Here is a 19330-nt window from a genome sequence, read left to right on the forward strand (position 1 = left end):
TACTGAGCGGTCTGAAATGTATTAAGTCCTTACCATGATATTTAAGAATTCCTATGTGCAAAAATTTTTTAAATCATGTTGGAAAGACACGGCTTAAACAACTAGAAAAGCACACGGTAACATCTGTGCCCCCCAGCAGGGCCCTCATTTCTCCTGGGCAAGTCACCCAACGTTACCACGCTCAAGGTGCAGCCCCAAACACAGAGGGGATAAGAACCGAGAGAAGAAGGGTGCAGACGAGGTGTGACAACATAAAACTATTTTTGGAAAGGGATATAGGTAAGAAACCACTGTTTATTTTCCTTTTATCATTTACACATTTCCACTTTCTGAAAGTTACAAATCTACACAGAATGTAAATATTTTTCAATTGTCTGAAATTATAAAGAAAGATAATTTCTGGACACCTTTGAAAACACATGAGCTGTAAGGGAAATATCTGGATGCTTTTGCAGACTAACAGTGAACAACAGGTCAAATAAAATCCCAAATGTAATCTGAGGTAAATCAGTCAGACAATTTTCAAGGTATATGATCCGAGCAGCTGCTTAAGTTCTTTTTCACTCAAATTGGAAGCAAATTCTTGAAATAATTATGGTTAGAATGCATCAAAAGCCTAAAGTCATCTTACCCTGTTATATCGCAAAGATCCTATCTGAGAAGGTCAGGCTGGTTTTAGTAGGGAAGCTAGCTAGCACTGACCCTGTTTCAGTTGCCGTCAAAGACAGACATTCACGATGAATAATACAGGAAAATGCATTAAAGGAAGTGGGAAATGTCCCACCATGGAGGAGAAGGTGGTAAGAAAGAGCCTGTTAAAATGTTGGGAATGTGTCCCACAGATCTCATTATTATAGTAATTATTATAATTATCATTGTTAATAACAGCAGCTGTCTATTACAACAGGGCTGTGGTAGATTTCCTGCTAAGCACTTTACTTATTCCAGACAATTATATTATCTAATTATCTACTAGACAGTTATTCCTCACAAAAATCCTAGAAGTTAATAATTACTTTCCCACTGTACAGAGCAAATTATTTAATTTCTGAGTTGAAGTGTTTTTTCATGTAATTTGCTCAAGATTTCATAGTTTGTAAATGGAAGAGCTGGGACTCAAACCCAAGTCCTGTTCAATATATTTTGAACACTCACTTTCGGGTGCTAAGAATATTATGGTGAGCAAATGCTGCCGTGGCAGGTGACATGAATCAAATAATCCCATACAGAAAAGTTTAACTGTAACTGTGATAGGAGCAGCAGATCTCGGCAAGGAGGGGTGAGGGAGGAGGTCTAATGCAATCTGAGATCTAAAGGAAGAACAAGAGTTGCCTTGGGGAGAAGGGAGGGAAAAGCATTCCAGGCAAAAGGCACAGAATGTGCAAAGATGACACTGACTTGAAGGACAAGAAGGAGTGAGCTGAGGACAGAAAGGACAAAGTAAAATGGGGAGGGAGGTGTGATACGAATCCCGCAAATTCAGGTGAAATTGTACCTTGCACTCTATGCAAATGTTTTATAGACCATGGTAAAAAGATTCTGTCTTTATCTTAAGCACACTGGGAATTTATTTTATTGCTGGAATGGTTTTCTCCCTTAGAGGTAATGGGTGAAGCCAGGTAGCAGTGCTGTGTAGCCTCTCAGAGGAATCTTTCAGGAGCGAGGACAGCATGAACTTCTACTGTACATCTAAACATCCCCAAAATGGAGTTTAAGCTGCAAATGGAAGAATGGCATGCAGCCTCTGGAGGTAAACTGAGGCACAGCTAAGGTTATCTCGGAGGGCCCAGGGCGCGGAATACAGGCAACCCCAAGGGTAGCGGGATGAAATGGCACAGTAAGAAGCCCTGAGCTGAAGATGGGGGAACCCATTTCCAGCTGAAAGGCACAGCAGATGACTGTTTTCACAGCCCTGCTCCTACCCATGAGCTGTGTGGCTTTGATAAATGACTTGTTTTTCTGAGACAATTTCTCCATTTCTAATAATACCTACCTCACAGGATTTTGAGAATGATGTGAATTATAATACATGCAAAGTACTTAGAGAAGTTTTCTTTTTCCTGCACACAGTAAGCATTCAATAAATAGAAGCTATTATTGATATCATCATTATTGCTATTACTGTAAAAGATCAGGATTTGTGATAAGCAGTTAAGAAAGGGAAAAACATTTGCAAATATGTATCTAAGACAACATGGTCTCAGACTTGTATGTACAATACGAACCATCTGGAAATCTTGTACAAAATGTAGAGTCCAGGCTTATTAAGAGATAAGGCCTAGGAAATTGGTTTTACCTAAGCTCCTGGGAGATTCTGACATATCTGATCTAAGCATTTGAGAAACATGGCTTCAAGGTCTAGAATTTAAAATAAATATGAAGGCATCAAATAAAGTATTTCACTGCAGAGACTTAACTATAGGAATAAGTGTACACAACAAATTTCATATTTTATTTTTGCTAAGGCAAAATGAAACAAGTTCCCTTGCAAAATCTACTTCTAGGAGAAAACTGAATAATCAGAATTTGCTTGAATGGTAAAACACATAGTGTTTAGTTTTTAATAAGCATTTTCACTAGTTATTTGTATGTCACTGCATGCATCATTATCAAGAGAAACTAAACATCTGGACAGTAGCATATATGTTCTTTACTTATTAGATTTATTTTCTACCAAAATTAATAGAGCCTGCCTTCAATCATGTAGAGAAAATTCTTTCCTGCTAGGACACAACTGAAACTCTGCAGATTCTTTCACTTGAGTTCAGGGTTTCTCAACCTCAGTACTATGTGGTTACTGTAGGCTATTACTTACAAGAATTATTTACAAGTGATTCTTCTCAGAAAAATCAAATAAGCAACTAACTTCAGGAAAGGTGAAATCATTGATCTAATGCACACATCTGGTGAACAATGTCCATGAAAAGTGGAACCTGAAGGTATTATTTACTTCTTTTCTTCAAAAACCATTACACAACCCAACACATGGGATCTCTCTTGACCCAACAAGGACGTGACAATGCTGCTTGGCCTCTTTATAATAATAAACAATGCACATTCCTGTTTTATTTGCAAAAAATAATTAGCAGCAGCTGCTACTTACACAGAATTTTTAACAGAAAATATTTTACATACTGAACCCAAATATTTCAGAACTTAAAGAGCCTGAAGCCAAATGAAGCATTCTGCCTTTATTTATTATTTAAAATAAGGCATAACAATTAACTTCTACATTCCTTCATCTAATTTTTAAAAAATGACTAAAATATTTTCCTGAGACTCCAAGGAAACAGCTGGACACATCTGTCAACGAAACATCTCTGGAGTGAAAGAGAAACTTACGTTTAATACCATACTTACATGTGAGGGCTCAGTTCATAAAAATTTCTGTTCCTGTAATCTTCCACTTTCTCTGGTGAATAAATGGGCAGTAATCGGTATGGGTTAACGGATATAACCACACTTCCAATGTATGTCTGCAAAAGAAAGAATAAAATACACCCATCTTAACATCTTAAGTCTTAGCGTCGCATGGTTTCATCCTGTTAAAAACACTAGCTCTACTGCCCGATCATTCATTTTATACTTTTCAAGAACATTTGACATCACTGAAGACAGATGGTCAATGATGGTTATTCATTTTGCTGATAAATGGAAAACACAGATGTATACATTGAAAATGCCTTTCAAAGTAAATCTCTAGTTTAATTCATGATCCTGGATAAGAGTTCTCCAAAGCCCTGTCATACTTGCCAAAACTTTCGTCATCCATCCATGGCTAATTGTGAGCGAGAGCTATGCCTTCCCTGACTCCACTTAGAATGGGTTTCCTTCTCTCTTCTTTATCCTCCTATTTCAGTCTACAGTAGCCTGGGCTTCCCCTTGGCCCTACTCACACCCATACCTGTCCAGCAGGGCCTTGACTTTGGCACTGCCCTTACATGGACGGTCAATCTCTACAATGGGCTCAGACCACATACAGCTCAATATTAAAGCAACAGTTATCCCTCGGGCAGTCAAACAAAGTAATTTTATAGCTAATGGACTGTAAGATCAGAATTTAAATGTACTTTCTGAAAGGGAGTTCCTTTCATGTTGAATTTAAATTTAATGCAGAATTTAAATGTACTTTTGGAGGGATCAATGCTTTTTTGGCAGACAGTAACCCTCTCACACTGCAAACCAGAACACTATCTTCCTTTCCATTACGATCTTAAATTCTTGGCAGCAAGAGCAGTGTTGGTTTAGGTCGTTTTGTACGAAGACTAGCACAATGCCGTAAGCAAAAGTCACTTAACTGTAACTCATCTTAGCAGCTCCATTTTTCCTTTCAGTTTCAACATGATAAAGATGGCTGGCAGCAAGGAGTAGGGGGATGCTAACAAAAAGATACCAGTGATAAAAAAAATTTTTTTTTTAAGAAAAACGTGAAAAAAAGAAAGAAAGGAAGGAAGGAAGAAAAATGTCACCTCCAACTTCCCTACCTTTCCAGGGTCATGCAACAAAAGGTGACATTTTTAGAGCAACAAGTTTTTCCAGTATTGTCACTATTGGTCTCAAGGAGATTTTCAGATCTTTCTAGAAAATTAAACAGAACAGAAAACAGAACAGTACAAACGTTCTGATTTTTTTTAAACATGGGTCACAATTATTTTAATTATAAAAGACTTTTCCCCCAATCTGGAAAACTGAACAGGTCACTGTTACACCTACTTTCAACCTATAAGAATACAATCTTGTCAGAATAGACAAGACTGCTGCTGTGAAAGAAAAGCTCTCAGTTTCCATGAAATTTTTAGCATTTATTTCTGACATCCTAGTACTAGGATCCAATTAATCTGGCCGGACAAGAGATGACTCCAACAACGTTCCTAACTAATATCCCATTTAGACAAGACTTTTCCAGGAAGGTCTCTTCACATTCCAACCCACCCAGGCAAGAAGATGGGAGATGCTAGACGCTGAATCATTGTCTGAATAGCTTATAACTAATATACTAGAATTACTAAGATTGATAGATATGAAAATACAATAATTTATTCCTTTAAAATCTGTTGATTAAAGGTTCAGCTTTCTTTAGTAGAAAAGTACATGAATCTCCTTTTAATGTAACTGCTTTAGCAGAGAAACTGATTAAGTTGCTCTTTAAAACAAACTTCACAGTGGCTAAATTCCTGATAAAAATCTGCCTGTGTGGCATTCTTACATGGAGAACAAACTTGGATGCCCCAAATCCAAAATCAAAAGCCACAGTCCTAATGTTTCAAGTTTTTCTTTATTACTTGTGACTTTCATATATACGGAATTATATAGAATTATGTGTGCTTTTTTTTCCCCAGCTGTTTTCTTATCACCTAGAACAGGTCTGGCCCATGAATGATGCCCCATAAATATTTAACTGAATGACTAATTCGCACAGGGCTTGTTCATCACTAGGAGAGTGGACAGCACAAACCATTCTCATACAATTATTCTTCTGTTGAAATATAATACCAAGTACACTACCATACAGTGCCTAATATTTTATTAAATTTGTATGCCACGTATTGCCACTGAACAAATCCTTAAACTATATCTTTCCCCACCGAGTCCCCTGTCCTACTGTGGTAGACTGTTTGCAAAGATGGCCGGAACAATTCCTACCACCCCTGTGTGTACACATACCCTTTGAAATGGGACTCTGCCACTCGTTCTATAAGACATAGAGTTTACCCTCCACCCCTTCAATCTGGACATTATGAGATCCAAGCAGAGGCTTGAGCATTCATGTATTAGGTTGTGCCCCCTTTTTTAATGACTGTGAGTAGAAGCCATAATGTTAGTGAGCTTGAGCTAGCCTGTCAGAGAGGTCACGGAGAAAACTGAGGCACCTGTAGATAACCGGCAGACATAGGAGCAAGAACATTCTAACCACCCAGCCCCTATTAGGCCACCAGATGCTGAAAGCCACATGCGTGATTCTAGGTGAGACCAGAAGATGCACCAAGCCGGACTCAGCCTAAACTGCTAGCCGGAGAATCGCGGAACTGTGCGCAAATAAATAACTGCAGTCTCATGCCATTACCTGAGGCGGTGGGGGAAGTTGTTACACAGCAACAATGACCTTACCGATACACCAACATGACTCAACTAGTCAGAAAGAGAGCCCGTCTATCAACCTAAACAAGCAAACAGTAAAAGAAACTGTGCTCTCTTTATTCCACTTTACAGTATACGTTCCAGATACGTATCCTCTAACCTTGAACTCCTAGGCTTGTCCTCTACTGTGATACGTGCCCTTGCTGTTTATGACTTCTTCCTTGAAGGTTCTACGTGCATTAGTTAACGATTTAAATATTCCCACATCTGCCAACAGAATAACTCAAAGGTTCATTAGTGACAATCCTCCTCTCTCTGGTAGCAGCAGATGAGCTGGGTGGAGCTTACAATCCTCCTCTATTCAGGCAGCTATCCACTCTACATTCAGGTAGCTGCAATAACAAATCAAAACTCCTTTCCAGGGAGCAGAACAATAGTGACCAGACAGTTTATTTTTACATAAATTAACATTTGGACTTACAAACAATATACATTTGTCCCTCAGTATCCCTGGGGAATTGGTTCCAGGACTGCCTGCAAAGACCAAACTCCAAGGATGCTCCAGTCCCTTCTATAAAATGGCATAATATTTGCATATAACTTACACGCATCCTCCCCAATACTTTTAGTTACCTCTAGATTACTCATAAAACCTTTTACAATGTAAATGCTATCTAAATAGTTTTCAGCTCATGGCAAAGTTTTTTGCTTTTTGGAACTTTCTGGAATTCCGCCACCTCCCCCCACAACCAATACTTTCAACCTGCTATTGGTTGAATCTGCAGATGAGAAACCCACAGATACCAAGGGCTGACTGTACTTCATTATTTCCTTTAACAAGCAACTGTATACAAATTGAAGTTGGTGTTTTCATATTGCATCATGCTCTAAAAAGGATCGCAAACTAACTCATTAAGTAACCACTGGAATTAAAAAGTTGGTGGTAAGACACAGTTTTTTTAAACTCAAGTATGTGCGTCAAAGAGCTGGGTACTATGTGTCCTTTTTATTTTGAACATGCCAAGGAGAAAAAAACAAAAGAAGAAAAGCGTGGTAAACCTTGACAAAGGGGAGCAGCAAAAAGGATCCACCTCTTGCCCCCTAGAGCTCCACTCACTCACTCGACTGGAAATGAGAGGTAGGCACGCACTGCGCCCAACACCAAGCAGCTCCGGACCCACCGGACAGTGCCAGTGCCAAGAGAGCCCACGAAAGGCCTCCAGCACCCAGCTCATTCCCTCCAGGCCACTTCTGGGCTGCGCTCACACTCCACCTGGTCCCTACGGCCCAAAGGGCGCACAGAGAAACTCCGGCCGGAATCCAGGGCGTGTTCTTCTACTAAGCTGATCACACAAAAAGCACTCCTTCCCCTAGAATGGACTACCTATCAATTAGGTCTCATCTGGCCTCTCCAACAGAGACAAGTCTGGCTCTCATTACCCTCAATAGATGGATGGATGGATGTGCTCAATGTACTTGTTTACTCAGCGTAACCAACCTCCTAGCCACACAGCCCTCCTGGCTCACCCGTCCATGCTCCCATCCTGCAGCACCCCAAGTCCTGAGGCATGCACACCACCACCATGATAACAGAAAGCCCCCTCCACTCCCACTGCCCTGGGGAACCATCTTCTGACATCTCAAAGGGAGAAAGGAACAGGAGGGAAGGGAGGGGGGAGGGGAGAGAAGGCAACGAGAAGGAAAGAAAAGAAAAAGGTTAAGAGAGGAGGACAGGCTCTACCTTTCTACAAACTCAATTAGCAGGTTTATCTTTCACTCAAGGGCAGACATTAAATCAAGAATGTACAAACATTCCTAAGTCAAAACAATCTCCGTCTTCATACTTCAGATATCTCTAGAATTCCAGAACAGATGCCTTGTGAATAACCAAATAATACTTGAGTGCTCCTATTGTGATTACAGAGAAAACTGAAGTCTTTTCCGGAGGACAGGCATCCAGCAACCTCCACTCTCCAGACCACAGTTCAGAACCCAGAGGAAAAGTCCCCTGATGGATACATAACCCAAAGGCCCTGCCTTTTATTCTATGAGAAAGTTCTTCCAGAACTCCCTCCTCAAAGACTATTTCAATGGTCTGGGGCAGGGGCAGGCAGGCCCGTCTTCTGCAGTCTCCCCAGAGAAAGGATGGGTAACCAGAGTTGAGAACTGCTTTTGGCCTCCACCTTCAGAGCTCACAGGACCAGGTTCTACTCTCAAATGCAGCAACCCTGCCAGTGCCGCTGCTGGCCTACCTTCTATTTTACCTTCCCCTTTAAATTGTCCTATGTAATTAATTCTGCAAACATTTCAAAAGGAAAAAATAAAACTTCTAGCATCACTTTCATGTTAGCCACGTTTCTAAGAAACGTGGTACACAGCATCTCTGCACACTACAGAGAAACCACGGCAACATCTGTAAATCAGAGCTTTCCTGCGGAGGTGTGTTTCAAGCGTCTAACTACGATTCACTGCAAAAAGTAAAATTTTCACCACAACCAAGTACGTGTATGTTTGAGTGTGTATATACATACACATACATATATATATATGAAATAAAAGTTCACAAAACCGTTAATATCTTTATCACATGCAATGTACTGATACCCTTTGTTCAATTCTATTCGCTACAAAATATTTTAAAACTGCTGATCCTAACCTAAACCCAGTGGGTGGTTTTCCTCACCCATTAATGGGATGAAACTCGTAGTTCAAAAATTACTGCTACAGAGCACCTCCTACCTTTTTTGCAGTTGTTGTTGGCTGAGATGCCAATGAAGGCCAAGAATCTTCCCCCTCCAAGAACACTCGTATAATATGCACATAAAAGTTTGTGCATTCCCTCCAGGTTAAGAGCTCCCACCCTAAGGGAAGAAATAATGGCCACTAGTGGAAAAAGGAAAAGGACAGAAGGGAAGAAAAAGAGAAAGAAAAGCAAACAAAGAAAAAGAGAAAAGGAGCAAGAAGTGATCAAAATAACTCTAAAAGTACAAAAACAGAAGAGCTGTCCAGAGCAAGAGCCAACAGCTTGGATCCGCGGGCCCTGAGTCAGAACACAGCCCAACCATCAAGGGCCAAAACGAGAGAGAGCATTCTGTTTTCGACGACAAGGGCATAGGCAATACATTTTGGATGGATATCTAATCAAAAAAACTTTTCTCAAGTTAAACAGAGAAGCACAGTTTTCATATTTCGTGTGTCTCAATTATGTGGAACTGTCCACACACATCACCACGATGCCAGGTGAACGAAACGTCAGTACACAGACAAAGAAAAGCCAGAAGAGTTTCACATCTTTCATATCATACTTCTTCCCAGGGCAACATTCTTCTTTAGAAGCCCTAAACCCTGAAAGTTTGTATTTCAATTCACCATCTGAAACCAAAAATAAAGTTATAACTAAACCATAAAATATTGTGCAAAGAAATCCTACAATGACTCCTTTTCACCAGGATGACCTCTTTTCAAGTATCAACTTCTTCCAAAATAATATTTTTAAAGCCCCTGCTGTGCTGAGGCTCTAACCAGGCATCCCATCTGCCCACCTACCAGCTTCCTTATTTTCTTCAGAATGAATTCCAGTTATTTGTTTACAGTCTCTGCAGTTTCTTAAAAACTCGTCCCCCACACTTATTACAGTGCTGGTATACAATGTATACCGAAGCACCTTTCTACTGAACTCTTCCTAAATCACCATGAGATAGAAATGAATTCTCCATTTCAACGTTCGTAACAATGGAGCACAAAGACGCTAAGTGGTATGACCACATTACCTAATGGAAGTGGAATCAGGACAAGGAGCCAAGAATTTGCTCACTCTTCCTTGGGGCACACAGTCCATGTTGTCTGTCAGGCCTGGGAAGCTTTGGCAGAAGCAGCCGAGAAGGCCTCATCACAGGAATTTGTGTTGTACAAGGCCTTACAATGGTGTGTTCACCTTTGTAGAACAGAGAGCTACTCTGCTGGGCAGAAGCCTCCCATTGGACAATCCGAGGAATGCTGAAATCCTTACACTACCAGGAGTAAACAAAAAAGGAGGAGGGAGAAAAGATCTAGTTACAGGGGAAATTTTTCATCTCAACGGAAAAGTGCTTTTTTTTTATGTTTATCCCAGCAAAGTTGTCCCAGTATCATGAAGAAATGCAAGACATGGTATCATAATCATCACCATCCTTTAACTGCAGAGAAATAAATCAGGAAAGTGGGGATGCAACAGGTAATGTTTATTTAAATATCTTACCGGATGTTAATTATTTAGTCTAAAACAGCATCAGAAAAATACTGAAGACTACGTTGGAGTTCTTCACGTCCCAGTCTCCAAGCCATGTTACCTTCACCTCTAAAGTAGTAACAGCTGAAATCCAGGACTCAAGTAAGGATAACCCTTCACCTGGCTGCACAACCACACTGACTGCCTTGACTGAATTTAGCTGACAACCATTTAACAAGCAAGCAACGCATTTATCAAGAGCCTTCTTTATGCAAAAGCATCCAGTCGGGCATAGTGAAAAGATAAGACACTCTCGTGGTCTGTGCCCCTGAGGAACTTATAAGAGAGCTTAGAAGGTGAGACTCTTATAATCATAAAATACAAAATTTAAGAGTTAACTACTCTGTATCTTGCAGTAACTTACATTGAAAAAGAATATGAAAACGAATATATGTGTGTATACGTATGACTGAAACATTATGCTGTACAGCAGAAACTGACACATTGCAACTGACTATACTTCAATTAAAAAAAAAAGAGTTAACCACTGTAGCCACAAAAACAGGTGAAATAGGATTTAAGTGACTGTTAGCTAAGCGAGTATATTAGTCTCCTTATCTTACTGTATAAAGGAGTGCTTTGGGTTTAAATGAAGGAAAGGTCATTGCCAACTGCAGAGATACGAGAATGGTCCAGAGAAGTCAGAGGATTTGGGCAGGTCTAAAAGGATGGGCAAGATTCAGATAAAGAAATGTTCCCCCAAAGAGTAGCACACGAGATTTTAGGTTTTAGGTCGTAAGTGAACTCCACCCTTTTAAAAAAATTTTTTTGCTAAGATAATTGCATTCTTCAAAATGTATTTTTTTAAAGTATGAATTGCTAGAGACTCAAAACAGATATCTGTACACCCAAGTTCAACTGCAGCATTGTTTACAATAGCCAAAAAGTGGAAGTAACCCAAGCGTCCACTGACAGATGAATGGATAAACAAAATGCGGTTTATAGATACAATGGAATATTATTTAGCCTTTTAAAAAGGGGGGGGGAATTCTGATATCTGCTATAACATGGATTAAAGCATGGCATCAAGGCCCACCTGACTGCATTTCAGACACGCGGAAGAGGACAGCTTGCCACTAGCTAAGACATCCTGTGAGGAATAGCCCAGAGAATAAGACTGGGGTCGAACTGCAGAGCCTCAAATGTCAAGGAGAGGCCTCTGAGCTTCAGTTTAAGACCAGTTTTGAAGTCAGCGCATGGAGTGAGAGTGTTGGATGATAAGATTGAATCTGAACCTAGGTCATTCTGACTTAAGTGTTTTGAGCTCTTTGCTCCAATTCTACATCACACAGTATTATAATGCACAAAATGTACCTGAGATCTTGTGCAAATCTTACTGCAAGTTATTTGGCGAAGCTTCTTAGTTTTGTGTGAACTTGGGTACATTACTTAACTTCTCCAGGCCCCAGTTTCGTCATCTGGACCAGGAGGATCACACTGGTTCCTCCCTCTGCCTAATATGAGGATTAAATGAGATTGTGTGTTAAAGCAAGAACCACAGCATCTGACACACAGCAAGTGTTCCATAAATATTACCTGTGTGATTCCCAAAGCTCACAGTTTGGCTCCACTGGGATCTACTGGCCACTGTAAGTTGCCAAATCAGGACTCAAAAGCCCACAGCATATGTTAATACCACAGCTAAAGTCACTGAGGAGTCCTATAATGCTGAAGTCTTACAAAATGGCCTTTGTATACAGGGAATGGATAAGCTATCAGAGGAGCCACATGAGGTACGCATGGTCTTAATGAAACTAGTATGAAAAACCAGGATGCTGAGAATATGACTCTACAAGACGAGCTGGTGGAATCTTCAGAAATGACAACATGCTATTCACTTCTTGGATCTCGGATCCTGGGAATTTGATCACAAGACATCAGGACATTATGGGCCACAATGTTTTTAATTAGACGTCTGTAAGATTTCCCAAATTTCCCCTGAAGAGGGCTTTTGTCTTAATTTTTTTTTAAGACACAGTTTGGTCTACCAAATGCTTTGGTTGGTTTTTTAGACACAGTTCAAAATTGTGAAAAACTGCCTAAGTGAAAAATTACAAACTGATTTCAGCTTCTATCTGAGTCTTCAATCTACAACAGTGGAATTCAGTATGTACACCTCACACCCCCAGTCTGAGAATGTATTTGTGATACATATGCAGAATATATATACAACCAGTAATAACAGCCTATTTTTTTCACTGAGAAAGAAACTGAAGGCATTAGAAGGTTTTAAACACTTGCCCCAGGCCTCACCATTACTGAAAGAGGCAGTTTCGGGCCAAAGCTTTTCACCAAGGTCTGTGATGTTGGAACAGAGAAGTGTGATTTGGACAGGCTCTCTCAGCTGCCAGGCACAGAGATGTTCTCAAGATACATCAAGTGCTGAAAGTTTTACTGTAATAATGACACACCCAGGAAGCCTCAAGGAACCCATCACTGAGCTACAAGAAGAGCTGGGCGCCAAGAGTGAGCGTGCGGGGGTGTGGGGCTGCATTACAGGACAAAGAAACACAAGTCTGTGAGGTCTTCCTTTCCAGTCCCAGTATCCACATGCTCATCCCCCGCTCTCGCTCCTGCCACTAACTGGTCTTCTCACTTTCTACTCCACAGCTGGTCTGCTTCAGAGACTCCTATGCATCGTCCCTGCCCGCTCACCACGCATCACAGCCTCCCACGTGACTGCCAGCATCTGCTTCCACTGATGTTTCATTTTTACAGTATTTCTCAACTCAGAGTCTGAGGAAAGAGTCAAGCCCTCTGCTGTGCCATAAATCACTGGCTTAGATCAGGCGGGCTTGTCAGGCACGGTCACTGTCAGGCTAGTCTGAGACATGCCTTAACTACCATCATACTATAAGCCTTGGTTCCTGTGCTGCCAGTCATTTCAGACTACGAATTAAAGAACTATATATGAGTTCCACGCCACGCCAAAATACTGGCTAAAAATATCACCTCGGGCAGCCTTTCTTCAGAGCAGGATAACACAACACCACCTTATCTTCACTGAAATAAACTCTGTAATGAGACAAGTATTTTCCAAATACATATCATTCTCCGGACCCTAATAATAATGAAGCTCTCTTATCTAAGGTACAGAGTGGTCCTGTGTTACAGGTATACTGCCAGCTACAAGTCTTGAAAATAATACTATGTGGCTAAATGAAAGCACTAATCCAACAAAAATGAAATCTGGTATTCATTATAGAATGCCAAAGAAGGAGAGGAAAAGAGAGAGGCAAAGAGAGAGTCAGGGAAGCAAAGAGAGAGAAATTCTAATTACAAGAGAATCTCAGTGTCTAAAATCTTGAAGAAAAGTCATTCTGAGTTTCCAAGGTTTCCAGATGGTCATGGCCCCTCTCAGGTACTCCACTCCTACTACGTATGTGCCAAGCACTGGGCTAAAATGCCCCTTAGTCTCAAACACAACTCAACAAGGTAAGCCTCGAGACCTGACTTTATAGACGAGAGAACTAACCTTCAGTTATTTACAATGGTCACAGTGGTTGTGAGTGGCCAAGATTCAACCTCAGGTCTGTTTGCCAAAGGTTCATGCCTTTCCCAGTAATGCCACCTAATGTCTCACCCTACACTCCCTTTGTTGAGGAACAAAATAGCCTCTCTTTAGAAATGAGGATTACCATGAATACTTAACTGTACTATCCATGTAAGAGGAGAGAAAGGTGCATGCGTGGAGGGGAGGGCTGCGAGGGCCACATGGGTTGGCCACACAGCCCTTGTGCTGAACTGATTCCTCCTCCCCCTCCACCTTGTGCTCTTAAAGGTAAAGGACTGTGTGCAGTTGTCAGTCGCCTGCCATCCAGTGAATATGACGAGAAACAATCTCCTCCCAAGATCTTCTCCCACCTTCCAGAGAGGAAAACACCAGCCTAACGGTTGCGAGCACTTTTCTTTGACTAGGGAATGCCTAGGACTTCAGAACTGAGCACACTTGTTCCATGTCACACTAGTTCATGTCACTGCACTGTTGAATGCTAACTCAACACGCGGCAGGAATACTGCTTATCCCCTTCAAGTATTTGTCTGGCTTATCGAGACTGCCTTGTTCCGAACCTACACATTCTGCAAAATCATAGTCAATTATGATGAACAGCACTTTGCGGACTGAGAACGCTTTCATATTAGTGGTATCACTGACACTCATAGCAACTGTGTAAAATCAGCAGGACCATTATTTGGAGCATGAACTCCGGAGCCAGACATCCTGGGTGTGAATCCTAGCTCCATCACCTACTCACTGTGTGACCCTGGACAAGCTACTTAGTCTTTCTGAGCCTTAGTAGCCTCACATGTAAAATGAATTTTAAAACCTACAGTGTACAGGCCTCTAGTAATACTTAAATAAACAAATACACGTAAGGTGCTTAGAATAGTATACTGTACCAATAAGGACTTGACACACGTTAGCTGTTATCATATATCATTTTATCAATAAGGGAACAGTCCCCAAGTAGTTAAAGCACCTGTTCCAGGTCTCACAGACGGTAAGGGGCAGAGCCAGGACTGGAGCTCGGGTCTTGGCTCCTTAGTACCCACCACACCGCTACCAAAAGATGAAACCTCTGCAGACCTGAGGTCGGGCCTTAATTTCCTCCAAATTGGAGTTCAGTGTAACTTCAACCAGAGCATTTAAATTAATATATTATAAATAGTACACAAATATATCAAGTACCATATAGTGCCTGCATGATGAAACAACTCTCTGAGCTTGGTAAATAACAGACAGATGTGCAGCCATCTTGCAAGCTCTAAGAGGAAGAGACGTGCCAATCACTGAAGGTTTCAGAAGAGCGTGGACAGGTTGAAACTGGCAAGTTAGTACCAAAAATGATTGTTTTGAAAAGTATTATAAAACTGTCCAAGAGACAGACTGTGCTCAGAAACTAGACACAACACTTCTTCAGCTTTGTGATCTGCTGTTTTTCACCAGCTTTATCCAGCCTTCTCATGTGGTGTTCTCCCTTCCAAACACCAAAGCTGTTTATACTCTTGAAAACACGCACGATTTGTTCTCCATGGTTCCTCCATAGTCTACCTTCCCCATGAGCCGAGCAGGCTGTCTGCTCATGGGGAATCCCTCATACACAGTCAAGTCCAGGCATTTCACTTTGCCAGCTCAGACCCCCTCCTCCTTCACCTGCTTGGTCAAGGTGGGAGGGCAGGTGGCATTAAAGAAGGTTCTTGTCTCCCTCAAATCTGCTGGGTCTGGGGTCTCTGGGCAAAGGCTCAGCCATCTAGATGAAGAACCTCCTACTTCCAACTCTAAAACAACAAACAAAAAAATTTGATTTTTAATCAAACTTACATAACCTGGAAGGTGACCTACCTTAACTACCATTACTTCTGCAAAGGGCCTAGGGTACTAAGGTAAGAAAATCACATTTTTATGTCATGTAGCCCTGTACTATGATTTTTTTTTCCCCAAAAGCATTTGTTACTTCTATAATTTTTGTTAAAGAAGGCTTTTTAAAGGAAATTTTAAAAAGAAAAAAAAATTGGGTAGCAGGAATAGCACTAAGCCAGACGTTTGCACTCCAGCCCTGCTCTCTGCCAGCAACCCCAAGAGCCTGGAAAAGGGCCAAGGCTCTGACAAGGCTACAGTCCTGGCTGACACCTCGATGACAGCCTGGTGAGACCCCAAGCAGAGGACCCAGCTAAGCAGAGGACCCAGCTAAGCCGTGCCCGAACTCTTGCCCCACAGAAATAGTCAGGTAATAAATGTATGTTATTTTAAGCCACTAAGTTTGTAGCAATCCATTCTGCAGCAAGAGAAAGCTAATACACCATGTACACCAAATTCTCAGGAATAAACGTTGTATCTATAAAGGTAGGAAGTTTCCTGTGTACAAATGAAAAGTGGTTTTGACAGTTCAAATGAATATATAAATGCTAAATAGTATTATTTTCATTGACTTATTTTAAACCAAATATATTATACTTATATGTGAGTATCTTTCATAAGAGTCTTTGATCACATCTGTATGGGGATTCTAATTCTACTACTAACTTCTAAACATTAAGACAATTTCTACTAAACTTTCAAAGCAGTCACTCTTACATCTACAATTTGTTTACTTAAGATGCTAAAACTGGACTAATTCAGACCTCTATATCTGGATGATCCGCACCTAACAATTCAGAGAGAAAACAAACTCCATCTACTTGTCAGCACCAAAAATACTTCCTGTCAGAGAACAGACACTTTGGTTCTTTTGTTTCCAAATTTGCCCTGGGCCTTGTTCTTGCCTAAATTGCAGCTTTCCTGTTCCTGAACAGAACCACAGTCCTGACCAGTCACCCTAAAAACAGAATCACGTCTGGCTGGGTCTCCTATATTACAAGACCATGCAAAATCCTGCCACCATTCCACCTGGCTGGGGGCGGGGGTGGGGAGGCAGGGAGGGGGTCTGACAAAGGCCAGACAGAACGCAGAAGCACAGCACTCGGGAGCGTCAGAACCAGCATCTCCCACCACTTCCCCACAGAGGCTGCTAGAGCAATGGCACGTCCTGCAGCTGGTCCCAGCTTGAACCGCACTCCGCCAAGGGTGAGGAATCGAAGCATACAGTCTGAGACCCTGCCTGTTACGCCGTGGGCCAACATGCCCTCTCCCTGTTCTGACCTGACCCGCCTCCATCCCCAATGGAACCGCCTTCCTGCAAGGACCACGTTGTCAACATCAGGAACTGTCTCAGATTTAGAGCCTCTGCCCGGCTACAGAGAAGGCTGTGAGCCAACTCAGGGCTTCTTAAACAGGTGTGTGAACCCACCTCAAAGTGAAGAACAGATAATCCTGAGGCATGCACTTGAGTATCTTTCATAAGAGTATCAGGTCTCATTTTTATGGGGATCCCAATTTGAGTACAAACTTCTAAAAATCAAGACAATTTTTACCAGACTTTCAAAGCAGTCCTCTTACAACTATAATTAGTTTAACATGAGATCTTGAAATCGGATTAATTCAGATCTCTGTAACTAGATGGTCCCCAACCTGACAACTCAGACAGAAAACAAACTAAAACTACTTGTCAGCACCAAAAATAGTTCTTACTCAAAGAAAGGTTCTAAGGAACATGTTAGATTAAAGCAAAACCATACGTATTACAGAATAGAATAAAACACCGAATGACTTTGGAAGCAAAGATTTCAACAAACTTCCCAAAGTGGACGGACTTCAACTATGCCCCTCCCTGGGACCTCTGTGTACTCTTCTCTGCCACTTTTCTCCAGGAGAAAAGTCCTGAGAAGTGTGCCTTTGGGTGCACACTTGAAGCTCAGAGCACCAATAATAAATGCTTCTCGTGGGGCGTATCCTTTAGGGTGGTAGCAATACCAACAAAGCCACTGCACTGCAGAATTCCCTACCAAAGCTGTGAGGGGGTTGCAGCAGGGGGTCTCGTTAGCATCTATTCCCTTTCCTCTTCCTAACACGCCGGCAGATATATTTAGTACTCAACCTGCTACACACAACCCATCTACTTTGGTAAAAACTGACCCTCCCCCAACCCGAGGAGAAGAAGACATCATTTTCTTAAGCCGTTCAGCTCATTCCAGTCACCTGGCCACAGTCAGTGGCACGAGGAGTAGGTGTGACTCCAGCAGCCAACCCAGAGCTTCAGGATTTGTGTGACAAGATCACAAGGGACTCTACTTCCAGACTCAGCTGGCTGGAGATCCACAGGATCACCAGGGGTTATAAATACTCTAGAGAGTTGATAGCTCTTATCTTGTGAGAGCTCTGCGAAGGTCAGGACTATTTCTCACCTCCAGACACGGTGGTGGTGGAGGGAGGGTGGACGGCAGGATGGAAGAACCAGGTCCCCCAACCTAGAGCTAGCTCACACAGGAGGCTGCCCAGGCTGTGGGAAGAGCCGCAGTTCTACCGCCTGAGCCGGGCGTCCCTCTGTTCTCTGGGCCCCTTATCAACCATGGCTTCTGAACACACAGATGACTGTTTAATACGTGTGCACGACAGGTCACGGTAGACCATCACACACTTTCACAGGATAAAATAAAGCTATGAGAACAGGGACTAAAACACAAACAAACCACCACCACCACCAACAACAACAACAAACTGCCCCTTCATTTTCTGGAAAGGAATTAAAAAAACAAAGTGAAGAACAAAATAGTAAAATGTTGCATGTCATATTAACTTGGCCTTTGGCATCAGACTGAACAATTTTGTAGCAACCCATGAACAAAAGCAAAGCAGGAATATTATCAGAACAAGAGCCAGAAACAGATTTCCCAAGGGTGGTGTATATACGACTTATGGGGTTACAGAGGTGGGTAATAAGTAATCCAACTTATTACCAAAACCTACACGCTTAACTTAACAAATCCTATAATACGGAAGTCTAAAAGAATAATAACTCTTCCATGTCCCTATACACCATCCTACCCCATTGTGGTACCTACAGTTAGCATGCCTTTCTCTGTGTTCATACAAATATACAAACATATGTACACACCCATAAGCCCCCTTTAAAAAATAAGATCACACTACACACATTACCCTATAAACTGCCTTTTTTTCTTTTTCTTTTTCTTTTTGGCTCAAAATAGAGAATGCCCAACCCTCCAACATGATGTGTGTTTAAAGTTACAAAATGAAGGCACACATCTCGTGGAAATGATAGTCCCAAAGTATCATGGAAAACATTAATTATATGAATATCTGGAAGCAGAAAGCAATTTTCTGCTTTTGCTTTATAGCAGAAAGGGCATTCCTAAAATAGTCAGAAAATAAGATTATGTAGGACTAAAACCCAGACATTTTGTCTGCTAAAGACTCATGAATGTTAACACTCGGCATTTTGTTACAAAGGAGATTGTTTTGTTTTTAGTGGGCACAACAGATCAGGTATTTGACTGAATGCAATGCACTACTCTCCATCCGATTCTCAGTTCATCTAAGAGTGAACTGTGCCTCTCAGAGCCAGGAAGAAAAATGATCAGCCAACA

The 19330-nt window shown here is 41.5% G+C and overlaps 1 protein-coding gene across 5 annotated transcripts in view; it reads right to left on the minus strand.

Moving 5' to 3' along the window:
* MYO1B (myosin IB) overlaps positions 1–19330 on the minus strand; it is a 167714-nt gene that overhangs the window by 116264 nt on the left and 32120 nt on the right. For all 5 annotated transcript variants that reach the window (XM_032480150.1, XM_032480152.1, XM_032480151.1 and 2 more), the window contains exon 3: positions 3361–3476. In XM_032480150.1, coding sequence (XP_032336041.1) covers positions 3361–3476 — 116 coding nt within the window. The remainder of the gene's footprint in view (positions 1–3360; positions 3477–19330) is intronic.

This window comes from Camelus ferus, chromosome 5, assembly GCF_009834535.1.
Source record: "Camelus ferus isolate YT-003-E chromosome 5, BCGSAC_Cfer_1.0, whole genome shotgun sequence".
NCBI classification, from domain to species: Eukaryota; Metazoa; Chordata; class Mammalia; order Artiodactyla; family Camelidae; genus Camelus; species Camelus ferus.